Source organism: Chlorocebus sabaeus, chromosome X, assembly GCF_047675955.1.
Source record: "Chlorocebus sabaeus isolate Y175 chromosome X, mChlSab1.0.hap1, whole genome shotgun sequence".
Lineage (NCBI taxonomy): Eukaryota > Metazoa > Chordata > Mammalia > Primates > Cercopithecidae > Chlorocebus > Chlorocebus sabaeus.
The window spans coordinates 114,841,862-114,864,795 of NC_132933.1; the positions used below are offsets into that span (position 1 = coordinate 114,841,862).

Sequence of the window (22,934 nt, forward strand, 5' to 3'; positions counted from 1 at the left end):
AATCTAAGTTTTTTGACTTTGTAATTTTGAGTTGTACTGGAGATATTTTTCAGCTGTACCTGGTTACAGAAATAAACTTCCTTCTTTCCCAGCTTATCTGAATCTCGTTATTGGACCATGAGAATAAGCAGCCTGGTCTTCGGTTTGGTCCAGGAACAAGAGGAATAAATGAGATGATGAAAGAGACTGAAGAGGGATGATCAACAGAATGGGAGGAGCAGTTAGTTAAGTTTAATGAACTGGGAGTCAAGTATATCACACAGAGTCAATGATGTAGGTCATTGCTAAGTTCAGATTTCAACTAAACAATCAAGTAAACTGTCAACACCTCCAGCTGCAAGAAGTGTCACACTAAATCCAGAATCTCTGAAAAATGCACCATATCAATACATTCAGCCTATCCAGTGTTATATTACATCTTCCTTGGCCTAACGTTCTAGGTTTCTAATGATATAAATTAGTAAATCCTGGAATTATTTTGGTGTGTAATCTAATTCCATCCAGGTCAGACTTTGTACTTGTTTCCCTGGAGCATGCTGAAAGCTGACCACAGTTGTGGGCCTTGCGGTAATGGGGATTGGTTGGAAGAAGGAAGTGGGTTTTGAGAATGGGTAACCTCTTGCCTCAAAAAATGACAACGACAAAAAAATTGGCTGAAAAATTAACCATTAGTCAGGAGATCTAAAGTTGTCATAGACTAAGACATAAGGAAAAAATAGTTCAAGATGGATGTCTGAGAGGATGCTCTGCAATAGAGGCTTGTGGTGCAGGAGACCACCTGAAACCTGGAGAATTTTGAAGTCATGCATATTCAGGCATTAACATAGCATAGATCATTTTTGTAGGATTCAAAGTGAGTTAGTGGTGGAAAATAAGCAGAAATGCCTTCATATATGAAGGCATATGAAATGCATGGTCAGACAGTTCTTGAAAGTTCAGTGCTCTGAACAAACACCTTAATGTAAGTAGCTTGAAGGTGAGTGTAAGAAGATACAATATTCTACTTGTAAGTTTGGTGAACCACCATCCAATCCCAATTAACCAAGCTCTCTATATGGATTGCAGATTACTCTTACGGAATCTTGCTTCCAAGATCATAGAGACGTGACCTAACTGAAAAGGCACGAAGGTCTTTTGTGGACACCCACCCATGCTATCACCCAGGAGAGTAGCTTGAAGCTCTAGGGAGATGTATTTTTAAACTAAACATGAAGTTGACCCTCATCTGCCCAGATCTCTCCTCTAGAGGAGGAGTTATACATAAACATAGCCAGCTTGCTGCCCCCTATACTTAGTTAGGATTCCTATAAGTCTGATTGATAATATGTCTGCCACATGTAGCAAGGAGCTGTGGAGAGTAAGATGAACAACATTCTGCTCCTTAAAGGTGGCCTTCCCCCATGGTCTATATTAGAGGTTGGCAAACTTCTATTAAGGAACAATGAGTAAATATTTTAGATGTTTTGTGCCAAGAGCCAAAACAATAGCTTTTTTTGTGGATAATTATGCATCAATCAAGAAAATAAATGTCTACCAATATTTTACCGATGACATTAAAAATATAACAATAATAATTAAGTACAGTTATTTCATAGCATAACTCTACTAAAGAGAATGGAATTTTATAGCACATAACATCTAACTTAAAGTGAGCATTAAAATTAATGATAGTAGGTCTAGTCCATTCCAGACCTACTGAATTTGAATCTAAATTTTAACAAGGTCCCCCAGTGATTTGTACCTTAAAGTTCAAGGCCATTCTGGTCTAGAGTTTCTTAATACTTTTTTGGCTTATATTTTTATCACTTTAGAGAAGACAGTGAAAGCTGTGGATCCTAGAAAAAGTTCACAAATCATTTCAAGTTCATTCAGGACTCCTACAAGGTCTGTGGCTTTGAGGTTAAGACCCCAAGGATTCTGTTGACACGTCCGCCCAGGACAAAAGTGTTCTGAAATTAGATTGTGGTGATGGTTAAACGCACTCTGAATAGACTAGAAAAAAATAAAAAACCATTGAATTGTACACTTCAAATGGGTGAATTGTATAGTATGTACATTATATCTCATAAAAGCTGCTTTTCAAAAAAATAGAATCTCTGAGTGTGTGGTCTATGGGTTTCATTTTTTTTTTTAACGTCCTATGGAGTTCCAATGGACACCTCAAGTGGAGAATTGCAAAGAGTCAGGTTTTGGATTCAGGAAGCTCTGAGTTCAAATCTCAGCTTTGGCACTTACTATGTTACAGAAACTAAGTTACTTAATCTCTCTGAACCTCAGTTTCTTTTCATACAGGGTGGAGATAATAATAGTACTAACTTCACGGCGTTTTGAGGAGGATCAAAAGGAACTTCTAATGCAAAATTCCTGGAAGATTCCTTGTCACATTTCACTTTTTTCATGTGAAATGGTGGGATTCCTCAGATATCAAATGCAAAACCAAAAAATAATTATATGCTTCGCATTATTCAAGTCACAATTAATCACACATGTCATATTATCCATGTTTACTATATTTTCCACTTAAATGGATATTTTCTGCTCCTTTGTTATACTTGTCTTAATGCTTTTTCCTTATGGGTCATGGTAATAATGGTAGTGAACACTCAGCACTTATATACAAGTTTCAGGCCCTGTTACGAATTCTTGGTTTATACATACGAACAGTTCAATCTTTACATTGTGAAAGGAAAATAAATCTCTGGACCTCAAAATCCCTAAGCCGAAGGGAAAAGTCAAGCTGGGAACTTCACTGGGCAAACCCACCTCCCATTCTATTCCTAAATAAGATACCTACAAAGATAAAAAAGCTACACACTTTCCTCACAATTTTCTCACAGGGAAATATCTTGTGGACAAAGGACAGAGAGAACTCAAAGTCATCCCTCTGTCACAGGAGACAAATGCATATCTGATTGCTTCCTTTGCCCTATTTTTTCACTAAGGCAGACCAAGGCATAAGTGACTATTCCTGTAAATTGTGCTTATCAAAATCTCAAAAGAATGCAACCATTTGTCTCTTCTCTACCTATGACCTGGAAGCCCCCTCCCTACTTAGAGTTGTCCCGCCTTTCTTGACTGAACCAATGTTCATCTTATCTATACTGATTGATGTCTCTTGCCTCCCTAAAATGTGTAAAACCAAGCTGTGTCCCAATCACCTTGGGCACATGTCGTCAGGACCTCCTGAGGCTGTGTCACAGGCGCATCCATAACCTTGGCAAAACAAACTTTGTAAATCTATTGAGACCTGTCTCAGATACCTTTTGGTTTACAACATCAATCATTTGATTTAGATACTTTCACTATTCCCGTATTATAGGTAGAAAAACCAAGGCAGAGGGAGGTTAAATAACTTGTCCAATGTTAACACTTGTAAGTGGTGAAGCTGGATTCTGACTAAGGAGTCTGATTCTATTGACTGTTCTTGACCACTATAATATACTGTAGAATTAAATATACATACATATAATATATATGTACACACACAACAATATTATATATAACATAATATACAACATAACACATAGGGGTGTGTGTGTGTTTAATTTTGTATTGGTCAAATTTATATCAGTGCCCAGCACTCCCGAAAGAGTTTTATTATATGACGGTGTAAAGAGGATGTAGGATACGACATCAGAGCAGACTGCCCTGATTAAAGAAAGAAATAAAAGCTGCAGCAGTGGTCAGAGTGGGGAGAGGGTAGAGAGGGAAATAAGATTGGGGAGGGCCTGATGCTACCTGGCTCCTGTGAGCAGGAATAGGGGGAGCTAAGCTAGGAGAGGAGGAGTTGGTGGTAGTTGAGGGACTAGGAGGACTGAGGGGGCCAGTAGATCTAGGGACCTTGAGTAATGATGAGGGGCCCAAAGAATGCAGGATCCCCTTAAGAAAAGATCATGGAGAGGAAATCAATCAGTGAGATGCTGGAGACGGGGTGAGGTCAGTGACAGGTTCACAGATACCAGTATAGATTGGGTGAGTCTGAGAATCGGGAAGAAAGGTAAAAATTGGTGCAGCAGGAAAAAATATCCCATGAAGATGCTTTTGGAAGTTACCTAAGCTGACCAAAGTGACTCTGGTACAGAGCAGGAACTCTGGTTTAAATCTTGGCTCTAAAATTTCTGAGAAACACGACTGAACCTCTGTATGCCTTGGTTACACAGAAAACACTTGAATAGTTCTTGAGTCATGGTAAATCCTCAGAAAGTGTGAGCCTTTGCCATTATTATTAGGGGCAGTACTGAACCTACATTTCATGTTTGCTGACCCAGGTTCAATATTTTTCCCAGTATAAACAGTGAAAGATTATCACTAGATGTTATTCTCATTGTTCAGAAACCTACTCTGTAGGTCTGAGTTGAGCCAATATTTAGTTATATCCTATTGTGCTTAAGTATAAAGCCAGACATATGACTATTATTCACAAGAATAATCAGATGGGAATTCACTTGAAAGAAAATCAATAGCTGTTTGGTTGTTGTGTATAACTGATTTAGAAATAACCTTCCTGTGTTTGGAGTTCAAACTCTGTAACAGTCAACAAAAGTAATTAGATGGCAGCTGTGAGTAGTTCAAAGCAAGTTAAATTCTTCCTTCTTGAACATGGCTAATGCAAACAGGACATCCCAATCTGTATTTTTTCCATATTACTGTCTGGACTTCCTTGTAGTTAAGATCAATAGTATTCTCCCTGTGCTGGTCTCTCAATCAGTGGGAAGTGATTCATCATCACAAAATGTTTTTTTAGTAATATCTAGTTCTAGTCAAAATATGCAACTTAAAAATTACACATTTGTTTGTGGCCACAGACATCTTTGGATATACCATTATCTGTTGAAAGTTGGGGAAAATGCCTATTTTGCAATAAGCTCTTACTACTTTGTTTGAAAATTGATCTTTGATATAATGTCACTTGATTTAATGAAATCAATTTCAAAAATTTTAATCATATACTGATTTTAATGTAAGTTCACACAAGGGACTGAAGACTATTGTTGTACATAAATAGCTCTTAGGGGGATATATTAATGGATTTGTCTATACTCTGCTGCTTGTATTAAGTAAACTTGTTTGATATGATCGCTCTTGTTCTCTGTTTACCAAGTGGGCTGTTGCTGAACTTTCGTTTTTATAATCCAGATAAAAGTATATTTGGATTTAAAGTTTATATTTGAACCTAGAACATCATTATCTGATGGCTACTTTCCAAGTTTGATTTCTCTATTGCACACCCCCACCTCCCACCCCAACTCAACTATATTTTCTGGAAAAGTCTACCACTTCCATTCTTAGTAAACATTGTCAATGTTAAATGGTTGTTTAAATTATATTATTTGGTCTTGAGGATTTTACTTGCTTTACAATGATATGTATCTTACAGTTGTTTTGTATTCATTTTCTTGGTTTCCCTCCAAGTCCTGATATTCTCTCAGAAATATTTTTTGACTGCACAACACCAAAACAAAAATGCTGCTGAAGTCTATTTACATGAACCAGACGTGTTCTTATTCATTTAAATGAATCAGACATGTTCTTATTGTAGGAACAGAGTGTTTCCTGGCATTCTGTTAGAAAGATTAAATCAAATTAGCCTGGATAAGTCAACTGTTACAAAAATTGGAAACTGCTAAATTAAACTTTAACAAGAGTTACAAGTGGCACTGGGCCTTCTTGGAAATGAAAAAAGTTATTAAGTGTTTGGTGAAGGTAAATTTGATTTTAATATTCTTATTCAGTGAAGAAGAAAATGAACTAAAAGCCTATTAAGTTATTTTTGTAGCTAATGCTTAGAGAAAAGTAAAAAAAAAAAAAAAAAAAAAAATCCCACTAAACTATGGAGAGAGATCGTTTAAATGAACAAGAAGTTGTTAAAATAGGAAATAGAAGACAAACATAGCAACTCCAAAAATTGAGCCTGAACTTTTGAAATAGTTAGCAAAGACAAAGATGGAAACTCACATATACCCTAGAAAATATCCCCACGGGTAGCAGCAGCAGTTAAGTACATGGGTACAACATCAGTTAAGTACAGGGCAAAGCAGTATAATATACTCTCTAGGAAACAGAGGGCATCAGTATTTGAGACCTTTGTTTGATGTTCAGATACAGAATAATGGATGAGAAAAACCAGACTCTTCGTGCACAGCATTACTGGACACTGGATTACTTAGCGTAAATCTTATGTAAGTAATTTTTATCAATTATGAAAAATATCAAACATTTATTACCACTTGTCAAGGAAAACTGGAGATGCAACACGTAACAGCAGTCTAGGACTCCAGAGCATGCCCTCTTAATCAGATTCTAAAACATGGAGTTGCTGATATGATAGCACTCAGTGGTTGAGAAAATTGGCTCTGGTGCTGGGCTGCTTGTGTTTGAAATCTGGTGCAATTACCAATTAACCTCTGTGATCCTCAGTTTATTCTTATGTAAATGGTAGTGGCGATGTTGATGATGATGATGTTTATCTCATGAGGTTCTTGTGAAGATTAAATGAGTTAAAAAATTTAAGGCACTTAGAACAACCCTTAGAATATTCTAAGTATTATTATTATTATTTTTCTTTCTGATATGAAGCAATCAAACAAACTAATCTCCAAGTGTATTAGTAAAAATACACACTCTAGGCAATAATCCTATAAATTGTGAGGAATGACATTTCTAAGGGCCCTTGTCCTCTGAAATGCAATAAGCGTATGCTTGTTAAAGAGAAGGATTTCTAGAATATAGAGGACAGTTGAGTCAGCTTTCTCAACATTTGGACATTTAATTGGATACTGACATTTTGATTTCATGATATACTGACATATTTCACAACACAAAAGGGCAACAAAAAGAAAATGTGTCTGAAAGACTGTTACCCCATTTTTGTGCCCCAAATGGTCGCTCAGAACGATCATACCTCTATCATTTGCTCAGTTCTGTCCCAAATGGCAAGATCTATCTTTTATTTTTTTTAATCTGAATCATGAGGAATTCATCTAGGTACATGTGTCCAGTCTGTAGCTCTGTGCTTGCATCCTTGCTGTACCTAATCCTCATCTGGTGGCTCAGTTCTAATACTTGGCTTTCACCTCGTAACCACACTTAGCCTCATAGGCCCCCACCACCTTTTCCACATTTGCAGAGCACTTACTATGAGCTAGGCACTATTTTAAGTATTTTACATTTACTAACCCTTCTAATCCTACATCACTACTATCAGTAGAAACTATTGTTATCTCCAATTGACAGTGAGGAAACTCAGGAACAGGAAAGCTAACTAAGTTTTCTCAATTTCATGCAGCTGGTAAGTAGCAGAGCTGAGATTCAAATTCAAGTCATCTGACCGCAGAGTCAACACTCTTGTCCCCAGGGCAATATTATTTCACTAGTGAAGACCTGGGGCTCTGGTCTCTGCTCCTGAGTTATTCTTCCAGCAACAAATCTTACTTTAATATCTGTATAGTGCTTCATAGTTCAAAATGATTTCATCTCCATGACCATATTTGTTCCTGTGGACACTATATGAGATAGGATGAGTCTGAGGAAACTGTGGTTCTCAAGAGTACACAGCGGGCAGTGAATGGTAGAATCAAAACTTAAACCTGGCTCTTTGGCTACATTCTTTTTACTACCCCCATGATTCTGGGGCTTAGAAAACGAAGATATCCATGAGGCGTGGACTTTCTGATGGAGATGGGGCCTGACCAAAACTTTGAATTGTAGGTAGCTCTTAGACTGAGGGAAAAAAGGACGAGAAAATAGAGAATAAAAGAAAAAAATAGTAGAAAAAGGAGATGAGAGAGGATGGCTTCTAGATACATTATAATTAAATAAATAAATGGACTTGGTAGTGGTTCGGATATCGAGAGCAAAGGAAAAGTTAGAAGCAAAATTGACTCCAAGGTTTCAAATGTGAGAAACCAGGAGACCATTAATGCCATTCACAGAAACAAATGAAAAGAAAGGAGAAGTGGTTTGACATAAAGCTGTGAGTTTGGCTATAATCATGATGAATATCGAGTGATCCTTGGACATACAAGTGGGAAAATGTATAGCAGATGGAAAAGATAAGATGTGGAAATGAATGTCTTAGAGGTATCCACTTAGAGGTGATATTTAAAACTAAGAGTTGATAAGAAGTTACAGAGAAAGGAAAAACGTAATAGGTTATAAGCTAAATAAATGCTAAACCTTTGAGGGAAACCCAAACTTAAGGAAGAGAAAATGAAAAATAGACAAGAGGGGAAGTGGTAGAAAAGTAGTTGAATAAATAGTATAGAGTCATGGACAAGGAAAGAGAAAATTTAAGAACTAGGAATTCATAATGTGTGTCACATACAGTCAAGGGAATTAATAAAATGAGAATTTGGAAAAGTATTCCTTATAGCCCTTATCATACTTGTAATGAAGTATTTGGGTGAGTTAACATCCTTCCTAACTAGACTGGAGGTACATAAAGGCAGACTTAAGTGTTCCCTGCTGTAACTTCAGTGCTCAGCAATGCCTGATGCATATGTGTCACTAAATAAATATTTATTGAATGGATGAATGAATAAATAAATAAATAAATGTACTTGGATTTCCTAGCAGCACTACAGGTGACCCTTGGAAGTACAGTGTCAATAAAGTGATCAAGATTGATTTTATGTCATAGAGGAATTTGAAAGAAAGATTTTAAAAGAGAAAGTGAGGCAGTAGGGTATGTTTTATTAATCACTTCTTAGAGAAATGTTTTTGTTAAAAGGAGAGAGAGACCAGATCAAGTGAATTTTCCATCCTAGTACGCTACATATTTATTATATTTTGTTCCTCTAAGAGCTCCTCCCTATTTTAGATAATCTTCCAGAACTTAAGGTAGCCACAGCAGTTGCTAACTCTGCAAGTAATAGAAGCACCATCTGCTTTTTTGCTGTCTTCAGTAAAATCAAAAGTCCATGTGCTAAGCATGATATAAGATGTAGAGAAACAGAGGTAAAAGGAAATGATGATACTCCCCACAGAAAGAGATAACCAGGAATGGAACCAGGTTGGAGAGAAGTTCTGTGAAATCATGGAAAATGTGTGAATGTATATAGAGGGGTGAGAGAGAAAGAGGATGAGAGAGCACAGACAAGTAATATATGAATGTACAAAAGCATATTTTCAAGTAGATTATAAGTAGAATGTATTAAAGATGATTAGCTAAGTGCTTATGTAGGCTGGAAAAATAGTCATAAGATATATCATCATATAATAGAGCTTAAGTAAAATGAACTGCTCATTTTACATATTAAAGCTGCATTTCCTTCCCTTAACATACTAAATAATGATACGGAAGTAATTTCAACAAAAATACTAAATGTGCCTCCAAAAGAAAAGAGGTAGAAACTCAATAATTTTATTCACCAAACCTATCAGAAGACTTTAATGAGTCTGAAAAAATAGAAGGATAACATAGCTAATACCCAAACTTAAAATAGCAAAGAATTTCAGGAAATCATAAATACATAGAAAAAGCATGATTCAATAACGAAAAGACCAGTAAGACATTTCCTCAGATATTAGTTCCCCACATGTAAATATGCATGTATATGTGGGTATGTACATATATATACTGAGGGATGCAAGGACCGATTTAAGGATTTCACTAGAGTCAAATAAAATGGCTTCATGCATTTAAGACCTAGGGTATGAATTGTAACACTTTTGTGTGTAAGCTGTTGTCCAAATAACATATAAACAACTTATTATAAAATGAAAAAATCAAATACTTAATTCCTGTGTTTAAAATACTTTTTAAGGAGGCTACTACTTAACCAGCCTAAATGCATTATTACATGTAAACAATATTTTATACTATTTTGAATGCTATAAATATATAACTCTTGTCTTCTCCAGGCATATGCTTTTCTCCAAGCATACACATATACTTGGAACAAACAGAAGTTATATATTAATAGTTGTAAAATTACATTTTTCATTTAAATGAGGAAGATAGTATTGGTAATTAAAACAATCTATATTAAGGATAAATTTTTTAAACCCTGATGCATCTTTTCAGAGTATATTAGTGTTCCCAGTTAATATCTCATTTCTGTAAGCTGTTGCAATATCATATTCATGTTGAAATTATTCCAGGGTTTTCAGACTTTATTAATCCTTCTACTGAATTTATATCCATACTGGATATTTGTCCTTATCAAAAACTGAACTGAATGTAAAAACAATTAAATAATTCCAAATGAAACATCTAAGTTTTCTAATAAATGAAAGAAATTCAGAGCAAGAGGACCATCTATGTCAGAGATGTGAGAGGTTTATATAGACAGGTGTAAGAGATTTATAGCAAAATGATGCAACACTTCTGCTGTGAATTTGACTTTTTTATGTCACTAGAAGGCATATTTGTTCCTGGAGGCACTCACTCTTCAGTAGAACCTAGTGCAATGCTTCACTTTGTAGATAGAATCAAGTGTTAATAACAAAAAGATACTTATATTTCCCTCCTCAATCCATTAAACTCATAGCGACCAGTGGCCAAAATGTCCCTTCTGTACATATTTCTCCCTTTTTTATTGTAAAATCCGATATCAAATGGTGAAAGGAGTTGTTTTCTTCCTGACCAGCAAATCCCAGTATTCCCCCACTACACACAAAATACAGAGATCAAGAAATCAGATATCACATTGGAGATCCCTAAACACATTAGTCTTACCTTAATCTGAAGGTTAGACTGTTTTTGTGCGCTTATTTTTCTCTCAGACACACAAACTGTAGAATGCTGGACTATTTGACCCTTGTGAACTACTTGGAGCAAGAACTTGAAAAACCAGCCTCTCATATTCCCACAATCTGTTTACACATTGAACACACCCACTAGCACAGAGTAATGCTTATCTGTTGCAGACAGCAATTCTAAGAAGAAGGCAGTATCTCTAAAGCTGAGCTTTCAAAACAGAATGTCTCTGTTGATCAGCAGGGGAAAGGTAACAGGTTTCATCTAAAGCACATTTAAAAACATGTTTGACATGAAGTATTTTTTACACCAGTGTTTTACAGGTGATTCACTCTTTTAATATTCTTCTACCCCTGAAAAACTCTATTCTCAAAAAACCTGGGAAAAATGTAATAATAACAATGAACACATGTGTGCCAGGCACTGTTGTAAGTGGTTTACATATATCATCTTCAATAATTCTCCAAATGTATTAGGTATGTACTATTATTATCCCCATATTACAATTGAACAAGCTAAGTAGTCTGCCAACAGTCACCCAGTTAGTAAGTGCTGGAGTCAAACATTAAATCCAGGCACTCAATAACCATAGTCCAGGTATCTAATCATAGCACTGTACTATGTATGTATGACTTTTAGAAGACAAATGTGTATGTGAATTCTCAGATGAACATTAGAGAATGAGTGAGGTTTTCTCAGTGCTTGTACAGTACTGAAACTTTAGTTGAAGTAATTGAAATTTTTGTTAAGATTACTGCCCCCAAGATGATTACCCTTTTATGTTACCATAGCCAGGTCCCTTTTAGCTGCAGTGGGGAACCCCAAAGGTGGTATCCTGGAGAATCAAAAACATGAGTCTAGCTTGAAGTACCAAGAGAGTTATTACTTTCTTATGTTAAAAAACTCATACCAGAGAAATCAACACAACACCTTTAAAAAGCTTTAGAGATATATGTTTTGTTCTGTTTTTTTCAGATTGGATGATTACTTTTGATCTGTCTTCAAGCTCACTTGACTCTAGTCATCTCCAAACTAATGTGAGCCCATCTAGTGTGTTATTAATTTCAGTTACTATAATTTTTTAAGTTCTAAAATTTCCATGTGGTTATTTTCATAGTTTCCATTTATTTGCTGAAATTCACTATCTGTACACTCATAAAGATCATATTTTCCTTTCATTCTTTGAAACTATTTTCTGTTTGTTCTTTGAACACATAATAATTGATTTAGTCTTTTTCTATGAAGTTTAACAACTGGACATTTTTGAGTCTGTTTTTATTGATTTCTTTTTACGATGGTAGGTGATATTTTCTTGTTTCTTTGCATGTTGAATTTTTATTGTATATTGCACAATGGGGATCATATAGTGTAAAGACTGAGTTCTGCTATCTCCCTCTGAGGAGTATTAATATTTGTTCTACTAATATTTGGCATTTCCATAGAATCAGTTTGATTTTGCTAATGTAGTTATGCAGAAAGCCTAAGGTCCTTTCCAAGCCTGATGAATTTGGGGAGAGCAACCTACAAATTCTATCTCCCCTGCAGATCTTGTAAGGGTTGACTTTTAGGATTTTTTATTTGTAATTTTTATGGAAAAATAAAAGGTGTATATATTTATGGGTTACAGAGATATTTTGATACAGGCTTGCAATTTATAAAGATCACATCAGGGTAAATGGGGTATCCATAGCCTCAAGCAATTATCCTTTGTGTTACAAACAATACAATTGTACTCTCTTCATTATTTTAAAATGCACAATTAAATTATTCTTTTTTTTACTATAGTCACCCTGTTTTACTAAGAAATACTATGTCTTATTCATTCTTTCTGTTTTTGTACCCATTAATCCTCCCTACCTCCCCCCAGCACCTCACTACCCTTCCCAGCCTCTGGTCACCGTCTTTTTACTCTCTATCTCCATGAGTTCAATTATTTTAGTTTTCAGCTCCCACAAGTAAGTGAGAATATGTAATTTTTTTTTTCTGTGTCTGGCTTATTTGACTTGACATAATGACCTTCAGTTCCATCCATGTTGTTGCAAACAACAGAATCTCATTCTTCTTTATAGATGGTAGCACTCCATTGTGTATATGTACCACAGTTTCTTTATCCATTCATCTGTTGATGGACATTTATATTGCTTCCAAATTTTGTCTATTGTAAAGAGTGCTGCAGTAAACATGGGCATGCAGATATCTCTTGAATATACTGGTTTCCTTTCTTTTGGGTATATCCTTAGCAGTGGGATTGCTGGATCATATGGTAGCTCTATTTTGAACTTTTTGAGGAACCTCCAGACTGTTCTCCATGCAATTGTACTATTTAAATCTAAGGCCTCAAACTATGAAACAACAAAAAGAAAACATTGGGAAACCTCTCTAGGACGTTTGACTGGGCAAGGATTTATTGAGTAATACCCCACAAGCACAGGCAACCAAAGCAAACAGGGACAAATGGGATCACATCAAGTTAAAAAGCTCCTGCATAGCAAAGGAAACAATCAACAAAGTGAAGAGCCAACCTACAGAGCAGGAGATAATATTTGCAAACTACCAATCTGACAAGGGATTAATAACCAGAATAATATACAAGGAGCTCAAATAACTCTATAGGGAAAAATCTAATGATCTGATTTAAACACTGGCAGGGGATCTCAATAGACATTTCTCAAAAGAAGACATGCAAATGGCAAAAAGGCATATGGAAAGGTGCTAAACATCAGTGATTATCAGAGAAATGCAAATCAAAACTACAATGAGATGTCATCTTAAAATGGCTTATACCCAAAATGTTAAAGCTAAATGGCTTATACTCAAAAGAAAAGCAATGACAAATGCTGGTGAGGATTTAGAGAAAAGGGAACACTTGTACACTGTTGGTGTGAATATAAATTAGTACAACCACTCTAGAGAATAGTTTGAAGGTTCCTCCAAAAACTCAAAATAGAGCTATTATATGATCCAACAATCCCACTGCTGGGTGTATAACTAAAAGAAAGGAAATCAGTATATCCAAGAGATATCTGCACTCCCATGTTTATTGCAGCACCATTTACAACAGACAAAATTTGAAAACAACCTATATGTCCATCAACAGATGGATAAAGAAAATGTGGTACATATACACAATGGAGTACTACCAAGCCATAAAGAAGAGTGAGATCCTATCATTTGCAACAACATGGAAGGAACTGGAGGGCATTGTGTTAAGTAAAATAGGCCATTCACAGAATGACAAATTTCACATGTTCTCACTTATTTGTGGGAACTAAAAATTGAAATATTTGAAGTCGTGGGGACAGAGAGTAGAAGGATGTTTACCAGAGGCTAGAAAGGGTAGTAGGGTGCTGGAGGGGAAGTTGGGAGGGTTAATGGGTGCAAAAAATATAAAGAATAAGTAAGACATTAATTCTTTCTATTTTTTCTATGCTAGTATTTGCTAGCACAATAGAGTGACTATAGTCAAAAATAATTTAATTGTACATTTTAAAATAACTATGAGAGTATAACTGGATTGTTTGTAACACAAGGGATAAATGCTTGAAGTCATGGATACCCCATTTACCCTGATGTGATGATTATGTATTGAAGACCTATATCAAAATATCTCACGTTGATATGGGAGGAGGGCAGGGAAGTGCTGGGTAGGGGAGGGTGTGGTCTCTGGCTAGGGCTCCACCCCCGGGCCTGTGACCAAGAGCCTAGGTGAGGACAGGCATTTTTTCCTACCCAAATGTTGCATTTCCCAAGACCACACTGGCCCCCTACACCCCCATCCTGTGCTTATAAAAGCCCCAAGACCTTCGCAGGTAGAGACACAAGCAGCTGGACGTCAAGAGGAGCATGCTGGCAGAGCACACTGACAGGCCCTGGCAGATGCTGGCAGGTTGGCAGGCCATTGACCAGCAGAACAATGTAGAGTTTGGCTGGGGTGGTAGGAGGAGAACCCGGCCACTGAGCGGGTCTGGCTCCAGGGGAAAACCACCTTCCCACTCCATCTCCCTTCTGGCTTCCCTATCTGCTGAGAGCTACTTCTCCTCAATAAAACCTTGCACTCATTCTCCAAACCCATGTGTAATCCAATCTTTCCAGTACACCAGGGCAAGAAACCCCAGGACACAGAAAGACCTCTGTCCTTGCGATAAGGCAGTGGGTCTAATTGAGCTGACTAACACAAGCTACCTACAGACGGCTAAACTGAAAGAGCTTACTGTAACACATGCCCACTGAGGCTTCATCTGTAAACAGTCACCTTTAGACACTGCCGTGGGGTCAGAGCCCCACAACCTACGTCTGCATGCTCCCCTAGGGGTTTGAGCAGCAGGGCACTAAAGGAGTGAGCCACACTCCCATTACATGCCTGTGAGGGGGACAAGAGAACTTTTCCCATTTCTATGTAACCCATAAATATATACACCTACTAGGTACCTATAACATTTTTTTAAAAATTGACTTTTTGGGCATGGGCTCATCATATCACCCCATAACCACATTTAAGACAATGTTAGTGGACAGAGTCAGAATTTCCAGAACACCTTAACTGAGAAGTATTTGTGTTCACAACATGGTTACACAATGTCCAGTGGAACAAGACCTAGGTTTGCAAAGTCTAAGGACCCGTATTATAAAATCAGCCATTTTCTCCCAACCTGTCTGGGCTTCCCCAAATAAAACACAAGTGAAAGTTCTCGAGAGTGAGTTGTTGAATGAGAGTATTGTCAAGACTCACTATCAAGAGTGAGAGCTCAAAAGTTCTTGTGAGTGCTTTCCTAGAAATCCAAGAGACCCCCCAACATCTTGACATTGAACACATGAGCTTCTTTTTCCCAGAAGAGAATATTAAACACCTTCTATCTTGAGGACTATTTCTAAGGATAAAGGAGAGGAAAGAGCTTCAACAACAGGTGGGATAAACAGTTCTCATCCCTGCTTCGACCTTGAGAGAGCTGATTATCATCTTTGGGCCACAGTGGTCTCAGCTGTAAAATGGAGACCTTAGAAAAAAGTCTGGTCCCTTTTTACCCATTTTCAGTAGATTCTTTCTTAGGAAAAGAGCATAGTCTGGTAACTATATACCTCGAGAAGACCTTTGAAATAATTTTTTCAACCTCATTTTACAGCCACAGAAGCTGATGGTCCCCCAAGTAAATTCTACTGAGGGGACCAGAAGCCAGCTCTTCTGCCCCTCCTTTCACTATTTTCCTCTTTCTTGTCATGAAGACTCCCCTTCACAGTTGAGCTGGTGAATTATTTTCATCCTACATTTCAGAATGCAAGTAACTCCCCACCACAGTGTATAACCTGCCTCCCTGATGCTAACTGGTTTCCTTTACTAGAGTTTGCTTTAATAAGTTAGAGATATTTCCCCATAGTTATTCTAGAACATAAAGAGGAACCAATCTTTTACTCTCATAAAGTCCTTTGGAAGACGCACGTTAAGAAAATGCCAAATGCAGATTCTATTTCTTGCCTTTCATTACATTTAAATCATACAATACAATAAATTCACTATTCCAGTGTTATACACACTGTGATTTCAGGAACAGTGTATGGCTACAAACTTTTTTATTACTGATTGACTGCAACAGGTACAGGAATTGAATACCACCATTCAGGATCCTTTATAGAAATCTGTCTTTGCCACACATTTAAGTGAGTGAAGTCATCTTATTGGACAGAGTGTATGCCAGTCTGAGTGTTGTTAAACTCCAGTGATGATTCAATGGTGAGCCATACACTAGTCATACACAATAGGATCACATATCATCTCTAAATTAAACAGAACATGAAAAACAGAAAATAGTGGCTTTACACCATACATAGTCTGAGGAGTGCTGCACTGCACTGTACTAATTCGAGAAGGAACCCTTCTGAACATTAGAGTTGGAGATTTAAATTACAGTGAGAATAATGAACTCATCCATAGGAGCCAGGCAGGTACTTTAAGGAATGGGATGAGTCAGTAATTGGATACAATAGGGAAGAGTAAGTGTTGTGGGATCTTTAGGGTGTCGTTTTTCTGGCCAGAAATCTCTGTGGCAGGTGGCACCTTTGTCTGAGTTTTGCTCGGTCCTGCTGGGCTCGTTTTGCCCACTCAGCCTGGCAGGCTGTGCTTGGCTCATGTTACCAGCCTGGGTCCCACATCTGCCAAGGGGAAGTAAGGTATGGAACGGCAAGGGGTGTGTGAGCAAGCACGGGGTTCAGCCACTGCACACAATCAGACATGCCAGCTGCTGCAACAGGGCAGGCAGGCAGCTCCAGATGCCAGAACAGGTGCCGGCTCTCTGTGAGGCTGCCACTGGACCAGAAGCACGACAAGCAGCTTCCACAGCTGGCACCGGGAAACATGGTGGCACCCGGAAGTTTGGAGATGCCAGTGAACCACAGGGCCCCAAAGAGGGAGTGACAGCCCTTGCTCAAGGAGTTCCCAGGTCTGGGCTCCCCGAAGGGGCAAAACTCTTCTCTCCTTCTCTCTGCCTGCAACATGGCAAGCAAGGGGCATGTTTCAACCCTGTTCGTGTTAAAGCTCTTTTAGCCCCACCATTTGACGGGTCCTGAGTTCTTGTCTTGTGACCAGGAAGAATGAGGTACACAGACAAGTGGAGGGTGAGCAAGACAAAGGGGAGCTTTACAGAGCAATAGAACAGCTCAGTCTCCCACAGGGGGGCAGCTTCTTTCTGCAGCAAAGGTGTCCTGATGAGTGTTCAGCTCCTAGCAGAGAGGAGACCCTGGAGGGGGAAGCTCCTATCTGTAGGCAGGTCTTCCTGTCATCTTCCCAGCTCTCAGCAGAGAGGAGGACCTGGGGTAGCTAGCTCCTCTCTGCAGCTGGTGGTCCCAACATTTGTTCAACTCTGGCTGAGTCCTCTGACTTTTAAGGGCCTCAGAGGGGAGGAAGTGCATGCTGACTGGCCCATGGGTGGGCATGGGTGAGCCCAGGTAAAGCACCACAAATTCCCGCTCCGGTCTGTAGGACTGGCAGTCCAGCCCCCAGCCTTCAGGCCCTTCCTGGCCTGAACATGGGGCCTCACTCTGGACCTTCCACCTAGGAACCTGTCTGCCTCATGCCGCTGTTCATGGTACCCAGGCTGTAGGTGCCAGGGGATGTCTGCAGGCCAGCACCGAGCTGCCCTTGACCCCTCCCCATTGGCTTCCTTCCTATGCTTGTCAGAGCCCAAGGTCTGGAGGGGGCTAAGGCAGCAGTGAACTGGTGTGTCAGCACTGCCTCAAGCATGTGCGCACATAGCCTGGCTGTGACAGCACCCGGGACCAGCCCTGACTTTGCTTTGAGATTGGAGTGGGCACTGACAGCAGGGAGAAGCTAAGCAGTGGAAGCAGACATTTCCAAGAGGGTAGGTATGCCTGGGTCTGCAGCCGCGATTTGGGTGGCGGCAGCTGTGTCTGGGAGGGCAGGACTCTTGCCTGCTCCATGTAGTGGGAGGCCTGGGTCCACTACCACCACCGCGCGGGCAGCTGAGGCTGCAACCAGGGAGCTACTGCCACGCCGATTTGAAAGGGACAGGGCTCCCACTTGTCCCCAGCTCCCACCAGCTCCACAAAGTGTGCAGCCCCGGTCATGACTCCCTGCTGCAGCTGGCATGATGGCAGCGGCCACCCCAGATGGGTCACCACGGCCATCATGAGGAATGTAGGAAACGAGATATTTCGTCTTAGTGGGGTAGCAGCTAATTATTTCTATCTAACTGTAGCCACATATATACTGAGACATTTTGATTTTCTAAGGAAACCTAGAAATTGAAATTTTCAGATGAAAGATCTAGATTTTTCAATGTTGGCAACAAAATAATTTTCCTTAAAAACATTGTAGTCCTAATGATCCCATCTGCTGTCCAGATGAGGGATGTGAGCTGCTGCTTTGTAATCTGAGCATTGGGAAAATGATGTATTAGATGTTCACAGAAGTGCCTCTCTTTCCAGACTCCTATTTTGGGAGTAAGAGAGGTACTCTCTAAGGAGTCAGGCCATCTTCCATAGGCTACATCATGTAGGATCTATCACATAAAGGGAACAGGAGGCCTGGGCCTTCAAAGTGCTTTGCTTCCCAAAAGATGCTCTAAGTGGGAGACCAGCCTGATAACCAGGCCTTGTGTTAAAGCCAACAAAAAGTTGCCTTTACCCTCTAAGTCTCCTGCCCTCAGGCTTGACTCTGGGGCTTGTCTCTCTTCACACGTGATGTTTTCTGCAGTCTTGACCTGAGTCTGGCACCGGCCTGCCCTGACACGGCTTATGATCACCGGCCTGGTTGGCAGCCACAGTCACCCCAACCTCTGTCCTTGCCTACTTGGGCGTTAATTTTCACACTCCCAATAGGGCACTGGCCACCAGTGCCGTCCTGTCCACAGGATACAGGCCAGAGGGACTCCTTCCTCACCTTTCCCTCCCTCCTGTTAGAAATGCACAAAAGGCCTAAACATGGGTGGGCTCATGCCTTCCCAATGGCAGTGATTCTCTCTGCCTCCCCATCTCCCCTGAGTGTAGAATTCCTTGCACGTGTGGAAGGGGGGTCTGGCAGAGTGCTGCATTAGTCTGAAGCTATGCCAGCTGTGGCCCCCCATGATCCCTCTGAAACCCATGAGCACAGCTGAGCACAATTCTTAAAGGGATAGCAGTACCTCCTGCTGGCTGTCCCATGCCCCTTGATTCTGCAGAGAGCTTGCAACAGGGGCTCATCCAAGGTCAACCTCCAAACTCCACCTCAGACATGAAACAGAGTCTGAAAGAGCCCAGAAGCCCGGGTCCGTACAAGGTCAGAGGGACTGTTAGTGTTGACGACTGCATACACTGTAAGGTGACCACCTGACTGCACAGAAGGACTCACCCGCCACAGGCCACCCACCGACTATGGCTTCTTCTGCCTTAAATGAAGTCCTCAGGTGTGCATTCCAGTGAAGTATCCAGGACATTGTGTCTAGCTCTACAATAAGCCACAGCCATAAGCAACATCAACAGCTTTTAAACACCAGACAGCTACGTAGCCAATATGTCAAGATCTGAAGAAAATGATCAGTTCGCTGCCATTACCCATCCTAGAGGCACTCACTTCTGACTGGAGGACACTGGACTAGCAGGAACACATACCCTGAAACCAAAGATGTTTCACTTTGGCAAGTGGAGAGGGCGCTGTTGTCACCATGATGTGATCAGCTGAAGGAGACTCGCTACCTGCAGATGCTGGAGAGATGCCTGCTTGCTTCTCAAATGCACAGAGGAGAAAGTGACGATCTGAGCTAAGGCTGGGAATGCTCTATAGCTCTCCATAAGGAATCACCCAGTGGTGGGGTGGGCATCTTCACAATGAGTTGCCTGGGAATATGAGGTTCAGTGGACATCACGTGGCAAGAAAGGCTTCTGGGATTCAGACAAGCCCATCTCCCAAATGACCCTAAGGACAACCCCAACACAATCTCCATGTAAATCCCCTGTCCCATGAATTCATGCCAGCCAGTGTGCCCCTTCTCCACCCACCCCTGCAGTCACCGCCCTCTGACTTCAGACCTTTGCTATCCTGAATAAAGCCTCCCGCACCTCAGTCAGAGTCTGCAGCCCCGCCCCAGGCCCCAGCATCAGGCTGGGAATTCAACAAGCCTCAGAGGCCCCCAGCCAACTTCCCGGCCTCACAAGGCCTTCCTGTTCAGAGGCAATGAGGAAGTCTCGGTGTCTTTATCCCAGCCAGTGCCTCCCCACAGGGCCCGTGCCCTCTCCGTCACCATTGGAAACTGCCCCCTCTAAATCACTGATTCAAACACTCCACACTGGCCACACCTTCCCCCACTTCAGCTCTCTGGGGATAGTTTCTCCTAGATGTCCCACAGACACCTCCAACCCAAAGCGGTGGAAACTGAGAGGAGTCAGGAGCACTGTCATGCGTTTACACAGTTTAATAGCTTGGGCAGATGAAAGCAACCTGGGGTCTTTCATCTGTGGAAATTTTGGCATTGGGAGGAGGTTGCTGATGAAGTCCTGCACAGCTCCGAAACTCAGGAATCCTTACTCCTCCTTCTCCTCCTTCTCCTCCTCCTCCTCCTTCCCCCCATCACCACCACCTCCTCCTCCTCCTCCTGCTCCTTCTCCTCCTCTTCCTCCTCCTCGGGTTGGGGCATTTCTTCTACTTGAGAGTGGGTGTCATCTTCCAACTCCAAGATCCATCTGAGCTGCTTATCCTTTTGCAGTGCCCTCTTCACGTGTTCTGGAGTGATGCACACCCTGTGGCTGTTCTCGGCCTCCTTCCCTGCCTGTTCCAGGATGTTGGCTGTCAGGTACTGGAGAACACCAGCCGGGAAAACAGGTGTGGTTGAGCTCAGGCGCCGGGCATACTGACCTTCTCGCAGGCAGCGTTCCAAGCGGCTGGCAGGAAACTGCAGCTCTGCTCTTCTGGAACGGGAACGGCGTTGTCTCCTAGGCCTACGGAGCGTTTGTTTCCAGCCACGAGGATTGCTGTGTTTTGCCCCAATTGGCACAGCTTGATTTTCCTGCTGGCCTGAGCCTGTCAAGGTACCAGTGCTTATTGCTGCCCACTGTATCCCTACGCTGCAGCCCCTCATTGGTCAGGGGTTGCCTTTGTGACAACCTCCACTTTTTGATGTCATTGGTGTCCATTGGTCTCTGATCAGGCCTCAGCCTAGAAAAGCCGATGAGAGGAACCTGGTCACCCTAGTAATGGGAACTTCTTTTTGAGAGGGACCTGGTTGCCCTAGTAACTGGAGCTTCTTTTTGAAAGGAACCTGGTTGCCCTAGTAACTGGAACTTCTTTCTGAGAGGAACCTGGTCGCCCTAGTAACTGGAACTTCTTTTTGAGAGGAACCTGGTCGCCCTAGTAACTGGAACTTCTTTCTGAGAGGAACCTGGTCGCCCTAGTAACTGGAACTTCTTTTTGAGAGGAACCTGGTCGCCCTAGTAACTGGAACTTCTTTTTGAGAGGAACCCGGTTGCCTTAGTAGCTGGAACTTCTTTTTAAGGAAAGGCTCATATTTTATTTTAACATTTTAGCAAAAAGTTGTGTCAATGAAGGTATTGTGCCGTCTTTAGGACACCACTCCAGATTCTTTAAGTTTAGCCTTGCATTGTCTGTGAGCTAATTTACATTCTCTCTAGAAGCTATAAGTCACTTACAGACATGTTCACTGCCTTGCCCCCAATTTTGCCTCCATGTATACATTTACTTAAACATTCATGATCAATATTCCTATGTTTATTCTTTGAATTGTCTTTTGAATGGCTTATAATATCTGAAAATTTCCTCATGAGTTAACCGATTGTTTCAATGCATTTCCATATCATAGGTGTTCCAGTGTTATGATTTTACTCTGTTGGAAAATATCTTTTACCTGTTTTTAAAGGTCACAATGTTATACCCAGTGGATTCATCTATCAGAGCTAGGCAAACTTGGTGACAGAGATGTGTGCCTCATGCTGGGTTAAACCCAGCAGTGTCTTTGCTTGCCTCATCTAGGTGACTCCAAAGCCCAAATAGGTCTTTGTTCATTGTGTTTTTCTAATTTTAGTTTCAACATTTAATTTTGATTTCAGTCTTTTTCTCTACTAATTCTGTATTTTTGTTGTTGTTGTTGTTGTGGTTCATCGATATTAGGTAAGTTATTTTCATTGTTGACCAAATGGTTGGGAATTCAGTTTTAGGATCCGACCATCTGGAGAGTTGTGTAAATGAGTAAATGATTCACAGAAATCCAATCTCCGTTGTGTAAAAGACAACAGAAAATCTGGTTTGACAGTCTTTTTATTTGTCCATTTGTCTATTTATGGCTCAAATAAATCAAGAATTTCATACTCTCTTAGAGGAGAACAGTTTTTTATATATATATATTTGGATCAGAGAACTTTACTGTTTCTATTTACACTTGACTCATGGTTGAAATTGTGGAACTGAAGCTCTAAGCTCTATTTCTCTGTGCCTACATGTCTATGTGCTTGTAATTCTGGAATAACTCCACCTCTGATTGTGTGATTATGTAAAGTTTTCCTGTCTCTGGATGGTATTGACGTATTGGATTATAAAGTCTCTTTTGCTTACATAAATTAAATATTTTCACATTCCTCCTGTCTCTCCACAGGCTCAGCAGGATGTGGTTCTCACAGCCAGTGGCCTAAGTCCCCAGCGGTCACCTGAGAACCAGGCCCACTGCGCCTTAGGGAAGCCTGCCTACAGGTCTGCTGTTAGGGAAGAAAGCAGATGCAGCTGTTTATCAAGGGTGACCTTGTG

The 22,934-nt window shown here is 40.5% G+C and overlaps 2 protein-coding genes across 5 annotated transcripts in view; both read right to left on the reverse strand.

Annotated features, from left to right (window-relative positions):
- Window positions 1-22,934, reverse strand: part of SYTL5 (synaptotagmin like 5) — a 231,550-nt gene that overhangs the window by 117,534 nt on the left and 91,082 nt on the right. The window contains exon 1 of one of the 4 annotated variants that reach the window (XM_073013808.1): window positions 21,036-21,140. The exons of the other annotated variants lie outside the window; for them this stretch is intronic. The gene's annotated coding sequence lies outside the window, so the exon portion shown is untranslated. Of the gene's footprint in view, window positions 1-21,035; window positions 21,141-22,934 lie in introns of those variants that run through there. 4 annotated transcript variants of the gene reach the window in all.
- H2AL3 (H2A.L variant histone 3) lies at window positions 20,031-21,499 on the reverse strand. Its single transcript, XM_073013814.1, has one exon. It carries the CDS (start codon window positions 21,256-21,258, stop codon window positions 20,695-20,697), a length of 564 nt encoding a protein of 187 aa, XP_072869915.1. The 5' UTR covers window positions 21,259-21,499; the 3' UTR covers window positions 20,031-20,694.

Coding starts and splice junctions, on each gene's coding strand:
- H2AL3 (XM_073013814.1), bottom strand. CDS start 21,258: ATGAGGGGCTGCAGCGTAGGGATACAGTGGGCAGCAATAAGCACTGGT.